At 34.9% G+C, this 24,318-nt stretch overlaps 1 protein-coding gene across 1 annotated transcript; it reads right to left on the reverse strand.

Moving 5' to 3' along the window:
- Nucleotides 1-9,919: 9,919 nt before the first annotated feature.
- LOC111389749 (protein ABC transporter 1, mitochondrial) lies at nt 9,920-23,034 on the reverse strand. Its single transcript, XM_023014702.1, has 8 exons — nt 22,253-23,034; nt 20,926-21,151; nt 16,824-16,976; nt 13,018-13,176; nt 12,507-12,666; nt 12,184-12,293; nt 10,926-11,042; nt 9,920-10,603 (listed from the first exon to the last, which is right to left on the reverse strand). Exons 1-8 carry the CDS (start codon nt 22,753-22,755, stop codon nt 10,208-10,210), a joined length of 1,824 nt encoding a protein of 607 aa, XP_022870470.1. The 5' UTR covers nt 22,756-23,034; the 3' UTR covers nt 9,920-10,207.
- Between the last annotated feature and the right edge of the window lie 1,284 nt (nt 23,035-24,318).

Here is a 24,318-nt window from a genome sequence, read left to right on the forward strand (position 1 = left end):
ACTTTCATTTCTTTACCTTGGTTCTCAAAAACACTCAAACTCTCTGGTTGTTAAATTTGTACATGGAACCTTAGGTTATCATCATTGCCTAAGACTTGTAAAAGAAATTAACTTGTATCAATAAATAATAAGGTCGAACAAGTTTTATACTTACCAACATATAAAACTTTTGTCCCCATATCTGGGGGATTTTTATCAGTATGAACTTTAAACAAATTAACTTCACTTGTAGAGATCTTATCTCTAATAAAATGATACTTCACCTCAATATGTTTTGATCTTTCATGATAAACAGGACTTTTGCTAAGTAAGAGTGCACTTTGACTGTCAGTGAAGATAGCGGGAGTATTATACAGAAAGTTAAATTCATTTAAAATTCTTTTTAACCAAAGACATTCTTTTACAGCCTCAGCGATGGCAAATATCCAGCTTCAGTGCTGGATAATGTTACCATTGACTGTAGTTGTGATTTTCACGTTATGCAGATATCGCAAAGCGTAAAAAAGTAAGCTGTGATAGATTTTTAGTTATCTTTGTTACCAGCAAAATCAGTATCCGCATGCACTTTTAAGGCTGGTTTATCGGTCATTTTTCATGCACAAGACCCAGATTTAGACTACCAACAATGTATCTTAACAACTATTTCAAACTTGCCCAATGGGGCTTACCAGGGTTGGACATAAATCTACTTAAAAAACTAATTGTATAAACTAAATCAGGTAAGGTATGTTCCTCATATCTCTTAATTCCTCCTTTATTTTAGGAGTGTGCACTACAAAGGTTCATGTGGGCAGCTAAGGGAACATTTACATATTTTGATCCCTTCATGCCAATCTTAGTTATAACCATATTTAGATAGGCCTCTTGGGAAACAATTAATCTATTTTCAGGTCTATCCCTCCTTATAACCATTCTCAAAATCTTTTTATCATTCCCTAAATCTTTTATATCAAGCTCAAATTTTAAAAGATTTTTTATTTTTGAGATTTCATATTTGCTTGAACTTGCTAGAAGCATATCATCTACATACAACAGCAAGTAAACCTCACATCCACTCTTAAAAGTTATTATAGTATAAGCAGGCATCATATTCACTCCTCTTAAAACATATCTTGAGTACATATGAGTCGAATCGTTTGTACCACTATCTAGGACTTTGTTTAAGTCCATACAGTGACCTTTCTAATGTGCACATACAATTACCTTTTCCTTTCACCTCGAAGCCTTGAGCCTAAATCATGTAAATATCCTCTTCCAATTCGCCATACAGGAATGCAATCTTAACGTCAAGTTATTCTAGTCCCAGTTGAACTGAATAACCAATGCAAGAATCAGTCTAATAGTCTTATATTTGATCATAAGAGATATTATTTCATTGTAGTCAATTTCCTCCATTTGTGTAAATCCCTTGCCTACTAATCTGGCCTTATATCTAGGAGGATCATTAGAATTATTCCCTTCCTTTAAAAAATAAATTCTTTTACATTGTACTATCCTATGATCTTTAGGTTTGCTAACCAACTTCCATATTTTTTTCCCAATTAGGGATTTCATTTCTTCTTCCATGAATTTCTTCCAATTTTTAGAATTTGGACCATTCACGGCTTCTTCGAAAGAAGCAGGTTCAGAATGTTCAATGGATTCACTAGAAACCAAGGCAAAATTAATTAGGTTTTGAGATTCATATCTAGGGTTAGGTCTTCTTTCCGTCATTTTTCTATCTCTTGTAAGCTAGCAGTCCTGAATTGAGGTATTATCAATTGGAAGATTAAGTTCTTCAATCTCAATTTCACCTTCAGGTTCATTCACCTCAACTATTTCAGGTTCAGGTACAAGTTCATGTTGTTGAGCTAAGGGAGTTTCAATTTCATCTTCTTCAGGTTGAGATAGGTTAAATCTTGTCAACTTCACCTTACCTTGAACTCCCTTCTCATTCCCAGATTCAACTAACTTATCAATTTTCTATTTTAGGCATGGCATTTCACATTCATTGAAGACCACATCTCTGCTATTAATAATTTATATGCCTGGCTTACTCAAAACCCATAGCCTATACCTTTTTACTCCTTCAAGATAACCTAACTATTCTCGTGAAGCCTGCAAGTGTACATGTTCATTGTACAAGTAATAATCGTGATGAAAGAGTTATCATTCCACAGAGAATAAGGTCTAATATCTAGTTCAATAACTTTTATTAAATTCGAAATAATACAAAATCAAAAGTGTTGGTTTAAACTAATAAAGCAAATAAAATATTTATCTAATATGTGAATGTTTGTATTGGAATCGTGAATCTCTCTATTGTCATTTAATTCAACTCTTAATTTATAATTTAGTAAATTCATATATTCAAGACAATCAATAATTCACTTTTATTCAATATTCTTTTTCAAGATATATTAAACCTATGTTTAACACGACCCGATCGTATTCCTAGTCCGAATTCATATGAAAAACATGCATTGATTCACAGGATTTATCACACATGATTGCATATGTCATAGATATTATTCTTAATACATATTGTCCATGTGTTGATTTTACCGCATTTGACCTTATTGTTAGTATTTCTATACTACAACAAGTAACTTACTATCTAATTTGTGATCAACCAATCAAATAGTTCAATGGGAATGTAAAATCAATCAAGAAAAATCATGAAATACTAAATTAATTGTCTTGAATTAAAATAAACAAGCAATAAAGTTCATTATTCATCCAATAAAATAAAAAACTCAGCCTAACATTCTAATAATTAAATTACACAAGAATAATTGAAAAAACATCACCTGAAAATAAGAAAGATGGAAGAAATAGGAGAAATCCATGTTCTTGGCTCAAATCTTGAAATCGGGCTATGAATATTCAAAATCCTTGTATAATTCACCTTGAATTAATGTATAGACTTGTTTTCGCCTCCAAAATATGTAGAATATGATGAAATTTAGGTCTAAAGGAAGTTCCCCATGTTCTAGGCGTATTTAGGTATATATAGAATGTCATGATATTATGTCTATGTACGATTTCATCGAAATAAGAAAACTAGCTCGTCACAGAAAATTTGGCCTGCGTGCAAGCACAGGTATAATTGTTACGCACACGCACCATTGAGCTAAATGGCTCTCAGGTTGGGAGAAATAGGTTACTAGGCGTGCGCCATGAATTTTCGCGCATGCACAGGTTGGCATCGGTTCGTCCTTGAGCAGCTTTTGGTATTTTGGTCATAACATTTCCTTTCAATGTCCGATTAAGGTGATTCAAAGTACGTTGAAAAGCTAGCTCAAAGAGATACAATTCTTCAAGTAGTACATATTTTCTAATTCAAACGTTTGCTATTCAAAAAATGGATCTCAAATTGAGGCTAAAAATTTGGAGCATAACTTCTTCAACTGGAAATTGATTTCTGATGATAATTTAATTACATTGCATCCCTTTGGCTTTTTGCTCATTCAATTGGCCCATAACACTCTCGAATCTTCATCTGAGGTTTGATACAACTTTTTAGCATTTGCATTTTAGTCCCGAACTTTGAATTTGCTTCATTGCAAAAAATGATATGTAAGTCGTTCTTGAAGAAAAAAAATGAAATGTATGTTTTACAGTAGAACAACAAATAGAATAACCAAACACGTGTTTACTAACTTATTCACTTCAAAAATAAGAGATAATAAGAAAGATTGGAAAGCAACTTATATCAAAGCTCTATTCAATGATAAAATAAATTTAAGCCCATTATTGACAAATGAACACCATAAACACAAATCACAACATGTGATTTAGAAAAATTGAAAAGAAAGTAACCCAAATATTGAAATTTAACATTATTTCCTTTTCTTCTTCAAATGCCCATCAAGAATATTGTAAGCATTGGTTACTTACTTCAACCAAGTGAGTGTCCAAGAGAATGACAATAGTAGATTTTAGGATTTCATGAAATAGAGAAAATGATGATAAAAAAGAAGTGAAGTCAAAATTGAATCAGGGCTAGATGGAAATAAAGGGGGAATTAGGGCATCATGTCTTTTTACAAATAATGATATTTTAGTAATTTACAAATTGTATTTTCTCTTTGTATCTTTTTACCATTTAACTAAAAAAGATAGTTTTTGATAGAACATAAAATGTCATGTTTTTCATCCATTAATGTTTGCATTTTGTGATTAGTTGACATTTAAATGTATTGAGTACCCTTATATTTTGATTTAGGATGCAATTGGATGATTATGGCATAAATTAGAAGAAAAGAGGGGGGAAAGGACTAAAATGAAATAAATCAAAAGTTCAAGGACTAAAATGAAAATATCCAAAAGTTGAACTGGAAGGCGAAACGAAGGAGTGAAAGATTTGAAGGTCGCTTGATGGAAGACTCAAAGTGTTGGAAGATGAAAAATAAGAAAAAGAGGCCAATAAAAGATAAGATGAAAGTTTATGGACAAATTTGCAAATAATCCATAGATGTGACGAGCGATGGAAAGAAGATTCAAATTTGGAAGATGACATCTGAATCAAAGTTGTAGCCCTTTGAGTTTTCTTTCCAATGCATCTTGAATTACCTCAATCGGATATCGGGAAAGAAAGTTATGACAAAAAACTAAACATTGTTTGGCTGTTGGAATCATGCCTAGGCACGCACCCTTGCCTACAGAAGAGGCGCGCGCCTAAACCAAAAAAGAGACGCCTGAGGCTCCCCAAAAAAGCCAGGCACATGCCCTAATTTACACTAGGCGCGCGCCTCAAGAAAAATTTAGGAAAATTCTTTCTTTCCTTATTCGATTTTAATAAGCAATCTCCTTGGCATCCTTTTAACTACCAAAACACAACCAGAACTAAGGAGAATGCCCCCAACCCTATTTTTCTCTCTTTGTGCTGAAGATCTATGATGTGCAACTAATTTTCTCATACTTGGTCGAGGATATTGAAGCCCCGGAATCTAAACTTCAAATTCGTAATTGTTTGGTTAATTTAACTTATGAAGCAACTATGATTAATAATTTGCTGGTTTGAAAATTGTTAAATCTTAGGAAGAATGTTTGAATAGGTTAAATGCAAACGCGTGGCTTGTGTTATCTAATTCTTCGATTTCTCTAATACATAAAGCTATTATTGAATTAAATCTTAGCGCTTGTCTATGGTTATTTGATAATTAGGATTAGTTAGAAGGTCGTTGCCCTAACTAATTACACTTAAGGAGGAATAGTAAATTAATTTGAATGGTAATTATTTTTCTAACAATGAATATCTGAAAATTCAAACTTGTATCCATGATCAGTTGTAAAAATTCCGAAGGTGGATATTGACTCAAACCGCCAAGATTAGTTTTATTGATTAGTTTAAATCGTTGAGTGCATTTTTATTAATTGCTTTTATTGAAGTTGATTTTAATACCATCAAAACATCCCCCGCCCCCACCCCCCAAAAGAACATTGTTGATTTGGCATAGAAATAAATTAACTACTCTTCGTGGGATCGACCCTTATTTTCAGTACTACATTAATTTTAAGAAGTATAGGTTTTAATTTGGAGTGCTTACAACAGTACACATCAGTTCATATGCTTTTTAAATAAATATTTGATTTGACTAAGCCTCTTAAATGAAAACCTTGGAATCTTCACATGTTCACTGGCCTAACATACAAGCTAATAAAGTAAACTTATTTTTCATTTATTTTATAAACTTTCTTACAAGTCTGTTTAAGCTTGGCCAAACATATTACTCTTCATTCCTTTTACCACAGTTGAAACAGAACTTGGGAAGACAAGAAAATTCTTATTCTGAATAAGCCCCTATTTGGCCCCTATTTTTTGGAAATGAAAATGAGTGGAATAGTATTTTTTTTTTTTGAAAAATGAGTGGTTGAAAAAGAAAGAAAAATTTTCGATTTACGTGTAATATTATTTTATAGAAGATTGTGTGATTGAAAAAAAGGAAACATGATGTTCAATTAACTATCCTCAATTACTCAAAAAGCCACATTGATGCACAAATAGACTCACCCCTTCATAGCTAGTTTTTAAGAGGTATCTATGGCCACTCCGATACCAGTAAATGTATGGAAACCTGGAATCTATTGCGGAATATGAAGAAAGACCCTATAGAATCTTGGCTTGTCTTTGGCGACTTCAGTGAAATTTTATCTAATGAGGAAAAATGGGGAGGTCGGGACAGACCTTGACAACAACTAGATAGTTTCCAGCAAATGCTCTTTGATTGTGAACTAAAAGATCTTGGCTTTAAAGGACCCCGTTATACATGTACAATGGAAGACAAGACTCTACACAGATTTTCGAGAGGCTCGACCGTTTCACTGCCAATGCCTCCTGGTGTCAGTTGTTCCCGAAAGCTATGGTTACCCATGGCTCCACTGCATATTCAGATCACCTGCCTCTCGGGATCCAGCTTGATGGTACTCACCAAACTCTCAAAAGACTAAACCATTTCGATTCGAGTCAATGTGGATTAGTGAAAAGGCATGCACTAATATTATACTGAATAAATGGTCCGACTCTTACCCTCACAACCTAAATAATATTATACGAAATATTAGACTTTGCAGCAATTAGCTCCAGTCTTGGAATATATCTAAATTCGGGAAAGTGCAAGTGAAACTCAGCAACGCCAAAACAAAGCTTAAGCAAATTCAAAAGCAGGATCCTACAACTATAAACTCCAATGATCTTCGGCAGGCCATTGAGGAAGTACAAACTTGGATGGATACAGAAGAACTTATGTGGAAACAAAGATCTAGAGCTACTTGGCTTGAAGAGGGTGACCAGAACACTCGATTTTTCCATGCAAAAGCTTTCCAAAGAAGAAGGAAAAATACAATTAATAAACTCTTGGATGACTAGGGCAATTGGCAAGAGGGAGAAGCGTACCACATGATAATAAACTATTTTTCTGATCTGTTCACCTCCATAGGCTCGAGGAATCAAGCAGCCATTTTGGAGAACATAAATTGCAAAGTAACTCGTGGAATGAACGAGGAACTGATTCAACCTTTTATTGCAAATGAAGTCTTCCAAGCCTTGAAGGAGATGCATCCTACTAAAGCCCCAGGTCCTGATGGTATGCCTCCTATTTTTTATCAAAAGTTTTGGCCTTATATTGGTTCCTCTATCGCAAATGTTGTATTACGTGCTTTAAATACCAATGAGTTTCCCCAAAATGTAAACCACACTTTTATTACACTTGTCCCAAAGATAAAAAAATCCTCAGAAAGTAAAGGATTTCAGACCAATTAGTCTTTGTAATAACCTGTACAAATTGGTTTAAAAAATTGTGGCTAATGGGATAAAAAATGTACTACCTGTGATGATTTCAGAAACACGGTCAGCCTTCATTAAAGGGCGTCTCATTACAGACAATGTGCTTGTGGCCTATGAAGTACTCCATTTCCTACGAAGAAAGAAGAAGAGCAAGAAATGTTACATGTCTCTGAAGCTTGACATGAGTAAAGCATATGACAGAGTTGAATAGTCTTTTCTTGAGACGGTTATGTATAAATTGGGCTCCCATGAAAAAATTATCAAACTGGTAATGACATGTGTTACTACTCCTTCTTTCTCGATACTCATCAACGGCGCTCCCATGAGTCGCATTATCCCCTCAAGGGGGTTGAGACAAGGGGATCCAATATTGCCCTATCTATTCCTCTTATGTATCGAAGGATTGATTAATTTATTGAATACAACGGAAAGAAATAAATTAGTAAATGGTATTCAAGTGAGTAGAAGAGCTCCAAGCTTGAATCATCTTCTCTTTGCAGACGACGGCCTGATTTTCTATGAAGCAAATGTGGAAACTACTACTCGACTACAAGCTCTCCTTAGTAGCTATGAAGATGCATTGGGTCAACAGTTGAATTGAGATAAAACCTCTATGGTCTTTAGTGCAAATGTAAAGCCAGACAAGAAGCAAGAAATTATGGCTCTTTGGAATGCTTCTGAAATATAGCAATATGAAAAGTATCTGGGATTACCACCTATGATCGGTAGATCCAAAAATCGAGCTTTCTCTAAAATGAAACACAAGGTTTGGTTGAAATTACAAAGTTGGAAGAGTGGTATGTTCTCTCAAGGGGGAAGAGAAATCCTCCTCAAATCAGTGGCTTTAGCAATCCCCTCCTATGCTATGAGTTGCTTCAAACTTCCCTCCATATTATGCACTGAAATTGAAAGGATGTATGAGTAGATTTTGGTGGGGACAAAGAAAGGAGGAACGAAAAATTCATTGGCAATCCTGGAATACCATGTGTACATCGAAGTCCATGGGGGGTATGGGCTTCAAGGAGCTTGGAATCTTCAACATAGCTATGCTTGGAAAACAGGCTTGGAGGCTATTACAACATACAGACAGCTTAGTTCACAAAATATTCTCAGCCCGTTACTTCCCTGGAGGTAACATTCTTAAAGCATCTATTGGTAGTAACCCCTCTATGCTTGGCGTGGAATTTGGGAGGCTAAAAATCTACTAATATAAGAGGGAAGATGGGTTGTTGGTGATGATCACACTATACACATTCTAAATGATAACTGGATCCCGGGAGTGAAAAATCTAAGCAGGGACTTTGGAAATGATTTACAACATCACAATCAACAACTTGAAAGTCCAGTGGCTTCATTGATTGATCCAAACTTGAAGTGGTGGAACCTGACTAAGCTTAGGGCTCTATTCAATCCAAAAATTGTGGAGGCAATACTAAAATTACATCCAAGCCCTTTGGGAGAAAAAGATTTCTGGTTATGGGAACATGAAAAAATCGGACTTTATTCTGATAGCAGTGCATATAGATTCTTCAAGAATTGTCTAACTCCGGATCGTGGCAACTCTTCAAACGCAACTATGAAAAAGAAATTTTGGGATACTATATGGCATCTAAAGATACCCTAAAAAGTAAAAAATTTTGCTTGAAGAGCTTGTAAAGAAAGCTTGCCCTCGAAACAAAATCTGATTCGAAGAGGAATCCCTATTGCCACTCAATGTTGTTTTTGCAACTACCAGGTAGAAGACCTATGCCATGTTCTACTCAATTGCCCTTCTACTTGCCATCTACTAACCAGACGGTTCCCAGCACTACAAAATAAGGATCACCTGGGAGATTTCATGCAAGTAGCTATGGATATAATGACAAAAGACTCAAAGGATGCTCTCTCGGAATTTATACTCATCACTTGGGGTTTTTGGTTCCATCGAAAAAAAATGGTCCATGACCAGCTAAATCTTCCACCACAGCAAGTAATTGCTACCGCCTTAGCCAAAAAAACCCAATGTTGAATTAGGTCCCCCTCTATAGTACACCTAGATCGCTTCTCCACAAATATAGGTGGTCCGCACCACCTAAGAAAGCATTGAAACTCAATATTGATGGTGCACCATTCTTTGACTCAAATAAGTCTGGGATCGGAATCATTTTACGAGACCACGTGGGAGAAACAATTTTAGCTGTTAGTGGTCCTGCAAACACAATCCTAGAACCAGAACACATTGAAGCTGATGCACTTGTGAGAGGTCTACAACTGTGTCATAACCTTGGAATATCTCACTTAGTGGTGGAAAGTGATTGTTTGTTCCTTGTCAACGAAATCAATAAGCCAAGCTCGTCCTCAGCGCCGATCCGTTCTCAAGTTATTGTAATAAAGGAATTAATGCAGAGATTTCCTCAAAGTAACCTTTAGCACTGCAACAGACTGAGTAACCAAGCAGCACATTCCTTGGCGCGACACGCACGGTCCCTCGAAGACATTTCCCTCTAGTGGCATAGTGTTCCTTTATTCATTGAAAATGTAATTTTCATTGATAAACACTATTGTACCCTTTCTTAAGGCTTATTGTCTTTATGAATGAAATATTTTTCCATAAAAAAAATAAATATAGAGAAAAATAGAATGTAATGAAATGCAAATTAATGGGTGCCAAACGAAAACTAAATTATCATGATTTTTTATTTTTTTCTACAATCCAACCAGAGCACGAACAATATGAGGCACCAAACTTACACTTATTTGCACATCTTGCAGCATCCGAAATTTATTTCAATAATAAAATCCACTCTTTAGTTTCCATAGAAATGTTTATTCTGTCTCAGCCAAGTGTATGGCATATCCTCGATCTAATCATGCGTAAAGGAAAATTGATGAGCATGATGCCTATAGCATCTCAAAATTGTGTCATGGATTTTATATTAAATATAAATCACAGAGATCTCGATCACGAAAATGAATTTCTTGACAAGATTTCATCAGAGTCTTCACCAAAACGATAGTTCTCATAAACTTGAAGCAGAAGTTCCCTACATGGTACAACAGCCCCAAGCTTGATGCAAGCAAGGAAAGTGCCAGAAAGCTTCCTGTGAAGACTGTATGCCTCCTCAGGAGGAGGCGTCAGCCTGTGTCTCAACATTGTAGCCCCGAGGTTTGAAATGCTTTGAGTAATGTTGGTTGACCGGAAATCATACCCTCCATGCTTTGCAAATGGTAAACCCACAACAAAACCAGCCTGAACATGAGCCTCTAACATAACTTCAGATTCCATCCCTGTAAGAAAACCAAGTCTTCTTGACATCTCAATTACTGCTTCTCTGTCACCATTTGCACAAGCAACAACCTGATTCAATAATATAAAGAGCTCTCTCTCTCAGTATATTCTTCTAATAGTACAAGGTGCAAAGAAATTCTGAAGTTCACAGAAGGGTGAAGCTATCAAATTTTGGGGAATGCAGTATTGCAGGGTGCAATTACATCAAATCCAGAAAGAAAATCAAGTTGATCTATTCCAGGAAAAAAAAGGGAATTTCAGCCCGACTGGAACAAGAAAGTAATGTAGATAACTGCTACAGAAGCAAAATTAGAAATCAATCAATTTGGTTTCTACCAACTTGGAGAATCCTGGATCACACAGAAATTCAAGAGCAGAGAGGACGTTTTACCATTCTTAAATAATCATCCACGAAAAGCTTTGGGAAGTCCCTTACTGCGCCGAAGTCTATAAGATTGATTGACTTTTCCGCATCATCATATAAGAAGTTGCTCCAGTTAGGATCAGTCTGCTTAAAATGAAGGTAAAATGAGAACTTCAAGAGAGAGAGAGAGATCACATTGTACACAAACGCTAAGTCCTTCCCTAACTTGAAATTTAAAAATCAAGTCTTAACAGATCCTTTCACTAACTTGAAGCTTAAAAATCATTAACAGCAAAAATACTGTAATAAAACACTTGGGAACAGTTGCCGTCGGTTGTGCCACTATTCTTTGATCTGGAGATAATATGAAAATCTCTAAAACTAGAGAATCATCCATTAGAGAGGAAATCATAGGATTGATTGATCTAAATCATTTGCTGTAGATAATTGCAGCCCAGCAGATATCAAACTTTCCAGCAATTTATGATTGAGTATTAGAGAGGAAATCATAAGATTGATCTAAATCATTTGCTGCTGATAATTGCGACCCAGCAGATTTCAAACTTCCAAGCAATTTGTTGTAGAGTATGGTATCGTGAAGCAAGACCAAAGTCCTAGGAACAGTAGCTACTTGATTCTGCATGTGATATCTAAAGCATTTAATGGCCCAGAATTCCAAGAAACATTCAGAGGCTTAGTTCTTAGCACCTAAATAGCCCCGAAAGTTTGCCAACCCTCCATCCCTCTTGCTCATCCTGATACTTTAAACAATCGCTCATGTGTTCACCCCTCATCACTGACTTCAAATGGGACAACAGTCACTGTTTGACTACGGAAGGGCAAGGATGAACAGAACACTATTCAAGGTTTCTCATCATTTTATGTACCAGAATTCAAGACAATTTATCCATCTATCGTTTTCAATTGCCAGCCACACCTTTTACCTTTTAATTATTTCCATTTTGCAATCTCTATTGTCAAACCAGTAAAGCATTTGAGAACATTTTTGAAAAAGCTTGTCCAAAAAAAATTGAGTGTTTGGATTTTCATATATTTATAGTAAAACCTTTCATATGTAGGACGCAGTACAATCAGAGTTGTTGGACAATATGGTGTCAATAGATGTTAAGGAATTTGGGACTTCAGCAACTATTATCGGACAGATGTAGTTGACAGTTTTAGTTAATTAATTCCATAAGGGGAAAAAAGAATAATCAAAATTGGAACTGTGACAATCTACAATAAGGAATAATAAAACAATCAAGAAATGAAATGGAGAGCATGCCTGCATGAAACAAAAGATGAATAACTCCCTCAAAGTAAGCTCAAGCAATTTTGCTCCAACATAGTTGCGAGTTGCTTGGTCTAGCAATGCCACCTTATCAATTGGAACACCTGCAAGGATATTTAGAATTTTTAATTACAGATTATAACTAATTTGGTAGGGAACTCATAATCAAATCAACAGATGTTTTAAAGTTAATAGTGTAATGGATCTATATCGGCAGTGTCAATAAAGCCCATGGAAGCAGGTTAAACTTCTCTAACTGCTGGAAGATACATCATCCTCTGCATAGAAAAAAGGTAGTACAGATATAATTCAATTACCTGGAACTAGTTCTGTGGTTAACACTCTTCTGCTCGACAAAGTATCCACCACTATGGGAATGTAAAATCCTGTTGTGTTGGCCAACAGACTGTGAAATCTTTTCTGATTTTTGGCCTCCAATTCATAATCACATTCGCGAGAAAGTTCTTCTTTTGCAACCTGTGAGAGAATATTCAGAGAATGTGTCACATTACAAGCTGGGCCTTCTGCCAATAGACAAGCTCAGCTTGACGTCAAACAATAAACTTGACTCAGAAACAACAAAAAAAGCATGACTAGTAATCCTAGAAAGAAACATTTTGTCCAGGCTACAAAGCACAGTACTGACAAGCTCCAATGATTAAACTAAACAAACAAGAACCATGCTGGAAGCAAAATGTGAAGGCCTGTGTTCGCTACTGGACTGATCAAAGGATCATTAAGTGTGTCAAAAGTCATAAGAATAAACACCATTCTACAAATTATAAGTAAAATGATGAATAGTCAAACTTCAGCTTATCAGCAGTTTACCTTCATTGCATTGTCAATATAAAGTTTTTCTGGTATCAAATTTGTATAGGTAAGCAGCAATTTCACATTCTCAATGTCACTCTCAATACTATCAGCAACTCCAGGATACTGGATTTTCATTGCAACCTCCAAACCATCCTTTGTAACAGCACGGTGTACCTAAAATTATTCTAGAAGTGTGAGATAGAAGGGCATGGCAATTGACCAGAGTAGAATCCACAAAAGCATTCAGCAAAATATTTGTGCAATATGAACATCAAAGAAAAGGTAAATGTCTGAGAAACCCCATAAGAGCAACATTTGCACATTTGTATATGAAATAAGAAGGTCCTTGTTGGTTTTGACCCCTTCTCGAGACATTCAACTCTGTTACTCGTTTAATTGTCACGTCAATAACAATCATTCTAGAGCCACTTCTCAATCAACAATTTAAAGAAGGATCCCCATTTTTCAGCCTTTCAATTTTCCAGGCAACAAGACTTTCGCAAAATTGAAGTTCTGCTCTATCATTTTCCCCCTCAGTTGAGTTGAAACTAAACCACACTCATAAATAAGAATTATCTTCGTCTTCAGCAGTTTCTATGACCACTTAAGAAAAAAGTACACAGTGATATGGATTATCCAGCTAAATTTTCACAATCTGCTGATTGGTTTCTTGAAATTCTTAATATTGTAAGTGTTTGCCAATCAAAATTTTGAATACATAATTGTTGGCCAAGAATTACAAGAATATAAATCAGTAGAAGCAAGAATGTGCCATGAAGAAATGAGAACTAGAGTGAAATGACTTATTCTACAACTATGATTTTATATTATAATCAAAATTCAAAAATTTATGCTACTTATCAGAGAAGTCAATTATATTACATAAATAGATTTCAACTGGTGTAAAAACTAAATATACTTGTGAGTTTTACATCGTTATACAACAAAACTCACTTCTTGAGCTACTAGTAATAAAGAATGAAGATAAGATGAGAACCAACCCATACTGAACAGGTCAAGTCAAATATGCCATCTAAAGAAGGGAACTTGAATATAGAGGCAGATATAGACAAACAGAATGACAAAGAGATGCTAGTTTACTCAAGGAGGCCAAATTCAAAGTACAAAGAAAACCTCACACCTGAAGTACCAAAAGAGTAGGAACTGGTGATGGGGCCTAGTGAAAACCTACCTGATAAATCTGGATCTCCAAATGACAATTTACCTATTGCTCTCAGAAAACAAACTTGCTCATGTACTCTCCACCCTATCTCTCAATTTGAGTTTTATAAAACTGTATCTACACAATTTCGTACTTTTACTGTTAATCTTGACAATACAGAAATCCCAAGGAATATTCAGGAGGTCTTGGAAGTCCCTGAATGGAGAGAAGCAGTAATGGAAGAAATGTGTGCCTTTGAAAAAAATGGAACTTGGGATATGGTGAAGTTACCAAAGGGTAAGAAACCAGTTGGCTATAAATGGGTCTTCAATGTGAAGTATTAAACTGATGGGACGATAGAACACTATAAAGCTCAACTGGTAGGTAAAGGATACACACAGACATATGGTATTGACTCCATGGAGACATTTGCACCAGTGGCAAAACTGAACACTAATCATGTTCTCTTATCTCTAGCAACCAATTTGGATTGGCGTCTCCAGCAGCTGGATATTAAGAATGCTTTCTTAAATTGAGCAGTGAGAGGAAGTTTTCATGACAATACCTCCAGGATTCGGCAATGAGGTTGGAAAAGATTGGGTATGCAAACTCAAGAAATCATTATATGGGCTTAAACAATCAACAAGAGCCTGGTTTGACAGATTTGCAAAAGTGTTGAGGAATCAAGGTTATTAGCAAGGGCAGTCAGATCATACCATGTTCTTCCGACAATCTGAAGAAGGGAAAATAACAATTATAATTGTGTATGTGGATGATATAATCCTCACTGGCAACAATATAGCTGAGATGGATAGATTAAAGAAAAGCCTGGCTACCAAATTTGAAATAAAAGACCTAGGACAAATGTGGTACTTCTTGGGTATGGAAGTAGGAGGATCAAAAAGAGGCATCAGTGTATCACAACGAAGATAGATCCTTGACCTGCTGACTGAAACTGGCATGCTTGGTTGCAGGCCGAGCAACATACCTATAGAATGTGGAAAGATGACAGATGAAACAGGGAGACCAGTTGAAAAGGATGAATACCAACGACTGGTTGGTAAATTGATCTACCTATCACACACTAGACCAGACATCGCTTTTGCGGTCAGTGTTGGAAGCCAACACATGCACTCACCGAAGAAAGCTCACCTAGAAGCAGTATACAAAATTCTCAGATATCTAAAAGGCTCCACTGGAAAGGGACTATTCTTCAAGAAGTGTGAAAAAAGGGAAGTAGAAATATTTACAGATGCTGATTGGGCCGAATCAATAGAAGACTCCGATCAACGTCAGGTTACCGTGCCTTTGTATAGGGAAATTTGGTAAACTGGAGAGGTAAAAAACAGAATGTAGTGGCAAGAAGCAATGCCGAAGCAGAATTCAGAGCAGCTACACAAGGGATATATGAAGGACTATGGTTAAAAAAACTCTTGGAGGAATTGAAGGTTGGAATGAAACTACTAATAAAACTCTATTGTGATAATAAAGCAGCCATCAGCATTTCACTCAACCCAGTTCAGCATGATAGAACAAAGCACGTGAAAATTGATAAACAATTCATGAAAGTCATTTGTACGGCGTATGTCCCTATAAGGGAACAAAGGGCAGTTATCCTCACTAAAGGGTTATCTCAATGAGATTTTAACGATTTCATAAGCATGTTGAATATGATTTATATATACGATCCAACTTGAGGGGAGTGTAGGAAATCGTGTATAATGGAAAGATATCAAAATCTTTTCATTAATAGTATGATTGATAGTTTTATAGGCTGAAATTATTCTCTAATATTATTTTTTTCCTTTTTTTGGCTCCATTATATATTATAAAAGGATGTAAATATTGATATTCAATCATCAAGAAATAAAAGAAAAGTTCTTGGTCACGTTTTGTTCAGAAGTATTTTATCTTTTGTCCGAGTGTTGTAGTTTACTTGACTAAAAGTTCGCCAAAAAATCTATTATAAGGTTAGTCCGCAAGGGATAAAAATATTATTTAGACTTAACAAAATTACAGTAGGTCCATTAATGTTTAAGCAGATGTTATTGATATTTGAACGAAATAAATAAATCGAGTCGAAAGAAAACGATGAAATTATAAAATCAGTGTAAGGTTTCCTAAAAATTCACCCAATGTTATTTGGATGAGTACACACATCAAGCACAATATGCTTTATCAAAATTTAAGGAGGGTGGACCTGAAAAGTAACATTTCCAATATTTCTCCTTCTATCTTCTCCCAGCTAGAAAGAAGCACATTATTTTGTCCCACAATCAGCATTATCCCACAATCAGCATTGCAAGAGTCTTATAATGCACTTGGGACTAGAGCTCTATAGGTGTGTTCGAGCATGATTCTGCATTAAATTTATTAAGAGCATGGAATCCATGGGCATTCACATGCAAAATGCTGAACTTTCGAAGTACACACAAGTTGGTCTAAAAAAGAAAACAACATGAATGACATCAATATAGTTTGTTAAGATTAGTAAATAAAGGGTCATTTTTTTTATCACTACATATTTCCAATAGAATGACATACAGCAAAGAATGGTCTGTTTAGTATTAGAATATCTTTTTGACTCAATGAAACATTATATACAACATACAAGCTTGAAATCACTAAAAAAAAGAGTGGTAGAGCTTAACTGCATCACCTGTCCTATACTTGCCGCGGCAATTGGTTCGTAGTCAAAGCTTATCAACTTAGATGACCAGTTGGGGCCCAATTCAGCATCCAAAACTTGATTGAGCTGATTTTTTGGCATCACATCTGCACCCTGACGGACAATGTCCAAAGCTGCCAAGATCTACAGACCATAGGAGCTTCCTTGGTTAAAATGAAACCTAAAATAAACATAGTACCATAGTTTCGGGGAAAAAGACTTAATATAACAAAAATCAATTCTTAGAAATGACAGATACTATATAAATGGATATATATTCAGGTTATTCCTTCATCTTAATTTCATAGTTAGAACTCAAGTAGCAATACTGTGACTGCCGCTTTTAATATGTTGCACAAGGGCACCTAAAAGATCTTTCGTGGATACCAATTCAAAGACCTTGATCCAAGCCAATGCAAGCGTTCAGGTTTTATGTTTAAGACTGTCATGTTCACTGTCATTTCAAATGAACCTTCATTGAAAAACTTTGCTGCTATAATCCCCCACCACGTTACACAATCTTCTCTGAAAATAAGGTCATTACCTACGAGCATCTGCAAACAGACCCTCCAAAGCTTTATTGACAGTATCATAATTCGTAGCAATTTAGTGTCAAATGAAAGACCCTCATCCCTCAACCACTCTATCATGCCATTATTATGTCAACTCATGCACGTACAAAGTGTTTCCTCATGTACTTAACACCGCATTCTTTAATCTTCCCCTCTTCCAAGCACCATAATCCAGAACCTAGAACCTTTTCCCCAAGTAAGATAACCACAATAGTGAGCTTTTAGAATTCAAACCTTTTGCCTAACTCTACCGACTCCTATGTAAGATCCACTTCCAACACTATCCTACCCTTGAGCAAATATTGCAGACTAATGCCGAATAAAAAAGGAAATCCTCGAAGATCAGGATAAGACACCATCTACCAATCACTTTCACCCTTCACCCACTACAAGGACTGGGCAAATCTCCCGAACCGAACCGGCCGAACCTAATCCGAACCGAACCCGACGGTTCTTGTCAAATTAAATACTCGAACGAATATCTAAATTGAGAGCCGATGGGTACGGTTCGGTTCTCGATTCTAAACTAAGAACCAAAAAATCGAATCTTTTTAATTATTTTTTTTATATTGAATAAATCAAATTATTTTAATTTTAATTTTTTCTAAACAAATTAACAATTTCTAAATCCAAATTTTTGGCCAAAAAATTTGTTTCATTTCTAATTTTTTAATTTTTTGCCCAACTACCCATTTTATTGTTTCATTACTTAGCCCAACAAGATCCAACCCACTAAATAACCCTAAACACGTACACTAAAGTGCATAACGCTGTCTCTACTCTCATACTCACTCTCACAGTCTTGCTGACATTCCAAAACATATACAATCGTCGGCCGACGTTGTGACTTTCGATTGAAGCTGTGATCTCCACCTATCGAAGCTTTGACCGTAGCGATCATTTGAACAAGGTAATCAACTAGTTTCTGGCATTCCAAAATCATTGAATGCGTCATTAGTTGTATTTATATAATATTATTATAAATGTTAAAGTTTTTATGGCAGAAGTCATAAACTTAACTCAAGAAGCTTCAGCTAGAAGGGTCCTCTTTTTCCATTTCACCCTATCAAGCACCATCCACAAATTAAAAACCAAAGTTCCGGCTTCTTTATGGGCTTCCACAAAGAGTATAAGGACTTCTCTTTATTTTTACTTGTTCTCAATTGGAAGAATGTGACGCATTCTTATTTTATTTTTAGAACTTATTTTTTCATTTTCTAAGACAACTTGAGCCTAGAGCTGTCAATGGTTTGGATTTTGAACAGAATTCAATCCAAATTCGATGAAATTAATAGGAGATGGATTTAGGATCTCAGTCCGATATCCCATCAGGATCTAAATCCGATAATCCGTTAACTAAATGAAACAACCCAATCCGATTTGTTATAATAATAGAATATATTTTATATATAATCACATAATTTATTACACATAATTTTTTTCCATTTTGAAACTTGTATTATACTTTACATATAATTTTCAAATAATAAATAATATTTGATAATAGTATAATATTGATAACTAAAATATTTGAAGAGATTTTATTTTTTTATTAATTAAAATTAGATAAAATAATAATTTATTTATTTTATAAATTAAACAACCAAAGGAGCCAAAATTTAGAATTGCTTTCATTATTCCCAACTTCTTGCTTTCCACATCGAATACTCACTAGAATATTATAAAATTTACAATTTATAAATAGGTGGGCCAAGAATTAGATAAAAAGCTATCTGAGCCTTTTAATTCTAGGGCTTAAAGGTTGAGTAATATAAAATTTTTATAATTCTAATTTTTTCAATTTCGAATCGGATATTCAATAACATAGCAAATCCGATATGAATTTAACAATCAAATATCTATTGGATTATCAGATCGGATAATTTATCTTAACGAATCGGATTGGATTTGAGCAGATCCAATCCATAAAATCACAAATTTTCAACCACACGTTTTATCAACTTTTATTAAAATCAACTAAAAATGGGATTTTAATTTACACCAAGCATAGGCTATATAATCTTCTCCAAAAAAATTAAACTCGTACAATTGGAATAATTTCATGAAATATCATAATTATATTGTTTCAAAATGCTTTCCTCACAACTCAAATTTTGAAATGATTCTCCTTATAGTCTCATCCACAAAGATAATGTCATCCACGAACGGATACACCATCATACCACATCCTACATGTTCTTAGTCAATTCTTCCATCGTAAAAGATCATTTACATAGACCAAAAAGCATCATATTCTTCCAAGATGCCTTTAATTAACTTTTCCTTTTCAATAGTCAAAAACCATGATCGATGCATGATTTGCTCAAAAGGAAATGAAAACTTTCAATTGATTTTCTAATTTTTGTTTCTAAGCAAAGATTATATGCCAAAAGGGGAGCAGCCATGTAAAAAATTAAATATGAGATTAGTCAACAAAACAAAAGCGCTCTTGAAAAAAAAATTCAAAATCAGATGATCACTGGAAAATCAAAATATCCACTCGCAATAAACTGTTTCCTTCCCTTTCACATATTTACCTCTTCAGTATTTCCCGTGCCCTTCAACTTCCACTGTATTTCACCAGAAATTCAAGCCTCTTTAGTTCCCAGCAGAACTTCAATCCCAGTCCTTTATTTTGTATATCCATCGAACATGACATTACTTCTCCCTCTTTAAAATGCATAATCAATTCCATCCCTATGTTCGTAGATTGGAAAGTCTAAGTACCATTAATGATAGAAATGAAGCTCAAGCCAACTCAAATTGCTCCTTGCTCATTATCAGATCCTTCATCAATCACCAGTGTCCAAATTAGAAGTATTTAACCTCTCCTTTCACCATCCAATACCAAGGACCACTTATTTTTTTCATCACACTTCTATCCCCCGCCCAAACCATCCCTCTTTCCTCTTCCCAGAGACTTCGCCCCTACAGTAATTTATTTCTGAAGACAAATCATTTAATTCAAAAGGAACAATATCAGAATTTCTTTTGGTTGTCAATGGACGATACAAGAGAAAATGGATGGTCCACAATAAAACTCTCTATGAGAACAAGTTTTCCATAAATTATGAGCTGAACTTAATACTTTGTTTGCCAATTATCCTTCAAACTTTCCAATAATCAAACGCATGTTTCTTTTTTGTTTGGTTTTCTTCTCTTTTTCCATGTTTCCATTAGCTTTCCTAATCATATTCAAGGCTAAGGAACTTTCCAACCAAACAAAAACTAAAGGAGAAAGGATACTTTCAACATTTCAAAGACTAACATCTAGAGATAACAACTAAAAGAACAACTTTATTCTTCATCAACTCCACTTTACTTTACTTACTTGCTGCACCAAGTATAGAAAGTTTATTCTTTGTTGTTTTAAAGACTATGAGAAAAAGATTAACTTAAAATTCTCAAGACTACCTGACAAAAAATTAATAATAAGGCGTAGTTGAGACAGATAATATATCTAAACATGAAGCATTCGTGATTCATCATAAATTTATGCATATACATTCATATTTATATACCGGCGCCGGTACAAGAGATTCATCTTGGATACTCAACATCTGCCCCAATTTTAGTGCTGCTCCACGCATTCTACACAATGCAAGAGCTAAACGTTCCGCATTTTTCTCGGATAAGAATGGGGAAACAGCGTGTTGGTTGTTTTGCGAGACAGGTGTACCAAAGACAATCCTCTTGGCAGATTCCTGAAGTGTGCCCAACGCTAGACCAGCTCCAAGGCCAGCAAACCTTCAAATTGTAGATAGAAAATAAGATCACGGTCATGTCAATTCAATAAATGTAATTTTACAACCAGTAGCTTTCTTCAGTGCACACATCAAAACAAGATGAAATATAATGCACATAAAATACTCAATTCGGATATATAGTCCCAAAAGGGAACAATACCCCAAGAAGACAAATCTGAATAACTAAGGGATGATGGTACAATAAACTGCAAAATGAAAACAAATGTATCAAAGAGAACTGGGAAAAATTTAGTAAGAACAAACTAATAACATAGACACTTCTGACCAAGGAAGCACAGAGGTGCCGACAGGGATGCAGCATTATGTACAGCAACTGAAACATCTGGACATGTGTCTGACGTGCCACGTGAAGTGTGTGTCTGACAATCCACATGAAGTGTCCCGTCTTTTGAGTCATACATACAGGTGTCAATTTGAATTATTTGATAATTTCAACAAATACATTAGGGCAAACTAAATGCATGTTTGGTTGGTGATTAAATTATAATTTAAGTGATTATAAGTTGCTGGTATTATGGAATGTGCTATAACAAGTGGATGGCTGTTGTGGGTCCTCCAAAATGTGTGGATAAAAAGTATATTTGACCAAAAGTGATTATAAAATTATTATCAATAAAAAGTATATTTGACCAGAAGTGATTATAAAATTATTACCAACCAAACAAGCACTGACAAGGATCCAACAAATTAGCCATCAATGCGAAGCAATCTTGTGGCCAAAAGATCCTTTGCAGCACCATCCTTTAGGAGATTTCTGGAGCAAGCAATTTGTCCGAACAATTCTAGGTTTTTTAGCTTCAATGTACCATGAGAGTACATTAGACAAATGTGTAGTACCAAGCAAGTGAAGGCAGACATTCTCAGCTTATTTGAGTTAATACAGAGGATCACAGAAATAATTGGAGAATAGAGCAACGAATTGTTCAGTAAAATAAAAACAACACAAATCATACATATCAAATGTGCTTGAGCTGTATTGACTCTTTATCAAGACAATTTACTTTCTGCTCTAACAAAAAGGAAGAAAAGGGATTCAAATCGTACATAAACCAGTGATTTGGCAAATATTAGCTAGACTCACCCAAGCGCTCTGGAGAAAGGGGTGGAGGGAACTCTCCTTTCCCTGGGCTTCCTTGGCTTCCTCGGAGACAGTTGGGGAGTGATGGCCCCATTGACAATAACGGCGCTCGAATTTGATTGGGAAGCGCTTTGAGCATTGTCATTAGCAGCGTCCAAACCCGCCTCTGCATCTGCCTTTGAGGCATTCCGAGCACCAACGGGTTGAGCAGTGGCAGCGGTAATAGCATTTGAATCTGAAGATGGCTGAGATGGAAGTGACTCATCCCTGAAGTGAACAACACTAGCTTTATTATTTCTATTGAGGGCATCGGAAATGGTGTCGATTACATTGGATGTGTCGAAGTGGCGGAGCTTGCCCTTCGTGAGTCCCACAAGGTCGGTGGCTGAGAGGACGCCGGCCTTGATTAGGGACTGCAATTCCCCGCTTTCAGAGCGGCGGAAGGCCTCCCGGGACACCAGAGACATCCCGTTCACCACTCTCGTTATATCCTTCCAAGATACCATCGCCTGCTGTCTATTAAATTCTCTAATATCACTTTAACGCAAATCAACGACGCAGTAATTCAAATATTACATACATACGATACGCCTTATTCGCTCTCCTAAGAGAACGGAGGTTCCAAACAAATCTCTGCAAAAATCGGAACTATCGATTTGGAACTGTGGCTTCGTTTTCCTCTCACTTTTTTCTTCCTTCTCTTTGTATATGTAATACGTGCACATTTTCGGGGTACTTCCAAAGACCCTCTAATTTCCGGTTTGAATTTTCAACAATTACATATTTTCATCATGGCTGTGTGAATGTTTAAAGGCAAAAATATCATCATGCCCTTGAGCAACATACTCAATTTTCAACTAAAATATATTTTTCAACAGTGATTTGACATTATTTCAATCATACACTTTTCAATAAAATAATATTATACGTAAATCAAAAAAATTTCCTTATTTTTTAATCATACACTTCCCATCAATATACTATTCATAAATTCATTTTCTTCACAAAAATAGGACTCAAATAAGGGCATTATTTCAATAAAAATGTATTTTTGAATAGTGTATTGATGAAAAATATATGGTTAGAAAATAATGAAAAGTTTTAAATTTGCGTGTAATACTATTTTATTAAAGAATGTGTGATTGAAATGACGTCAAATCACTGTAGAAGAATGTATTTTTTTGAAAATGTAGCTCAAACAGGGCCTATATATAACAATTATAAAATATTATTTTATTAAAAAGACAATACTACCCATTTTAATTAACAAGTAAAAATCAAACACTTTCCACTTAAAATTTCAAAATCAGTTAATTTTTCTTATCTGTTTATTTTAACACGGATCAAAACTTTCATCTGCTCGAATCTCGAGATCTCAGAAATTTATCGAATGCTAAACGAGAAATTTTTTTTAGATCAATTACTTCGAATCGTTAAGTATATTTACATATGTTTAATTTCGTTTTCGCTAAATTATAATACATTTTAATCAATAAATCTTATTTCGACATAGATTAATATGTAGATAAATTTTTTAACAAATCTATAATTTTTTAAGCATAAACAAGAAAAAATTCATCTACATATATATTCTTTTAGATGATATTCATGGCAATTAAGCATTTTCAGAAAGACTTAATAGCTGACAAAAGCATCGAAGCAAAGATATCATTTCATTTAGGGGTGGGCATGATTCAATTCGGCCCGAAATTTTCAAGTAATCAGTAAGTGGAATCGTCTAGTCCAAATTTAATTTTAGAACCGTTCAGGTTCGATTCCTAGGTTCTGTACTATAATTAATTTTTTTAATATTTACAAAACTATGTTAATTCAACTAATGACATATTCAATCATAGCTATTACAAAATAATGTAGTCCAATCTTATATGTCTTTTGCATTTTTTTTTATTGAGTTTTTCATATATTTATTGTTAAAATAATAGAAAAATACAATAGGGAGCTTATAATCATTAAGAGATGAGTTGTATAGTTTCAATTCGATTTCTCTATAACGGTATAAATGACGCTACAGTAGAATAATATATTTTGATAAAATTTAGGTCAATTTG

The sequence above is a fragment of the Olea europaea genome, unplaced genomic scaffold, assembly GCF_002742605.1.
Source record: "Olea europaea var. sylvestris unplaced genomic scaffold, O_europaea_v1 scaffold618, whole genome shotgun sequence".
Classification (NCBI taxonomy): Eukaryota; Viridiplantae; Streptophyta; class Magnoliopsida; order Lamiales; family Oleaceae; genus Olea; species Olea europaea.

What these genes read in the sequence shown, in the direction of transcription:
- LOC111389749 (XM_023014702.1), bottom strand. Translation starts at nt 22,755, where the DNA reads ATGGTATCTTGGAAGGATATAACGAGAGTGGTGAACGGGATGTCTCTG. An exon ending in CCTTTCTCCAGAGCGCTTGG is followed by an intron (nt 21,152 to 22,252) that starts GTGAGTCTAGCT and finishes TACAATTTGAAG; the next exon opens with GTTTGCTGGCCTTGGAGCTG. An exon ending in TGGATGATTATTTAAGAATG is followed by an intron (nt 10,604 to 10,925) that starts GTAAAACGTCCT and finishes TTATTGAATCAG; the next exon opens with GTTGTTGCTTGTGCAAATGG.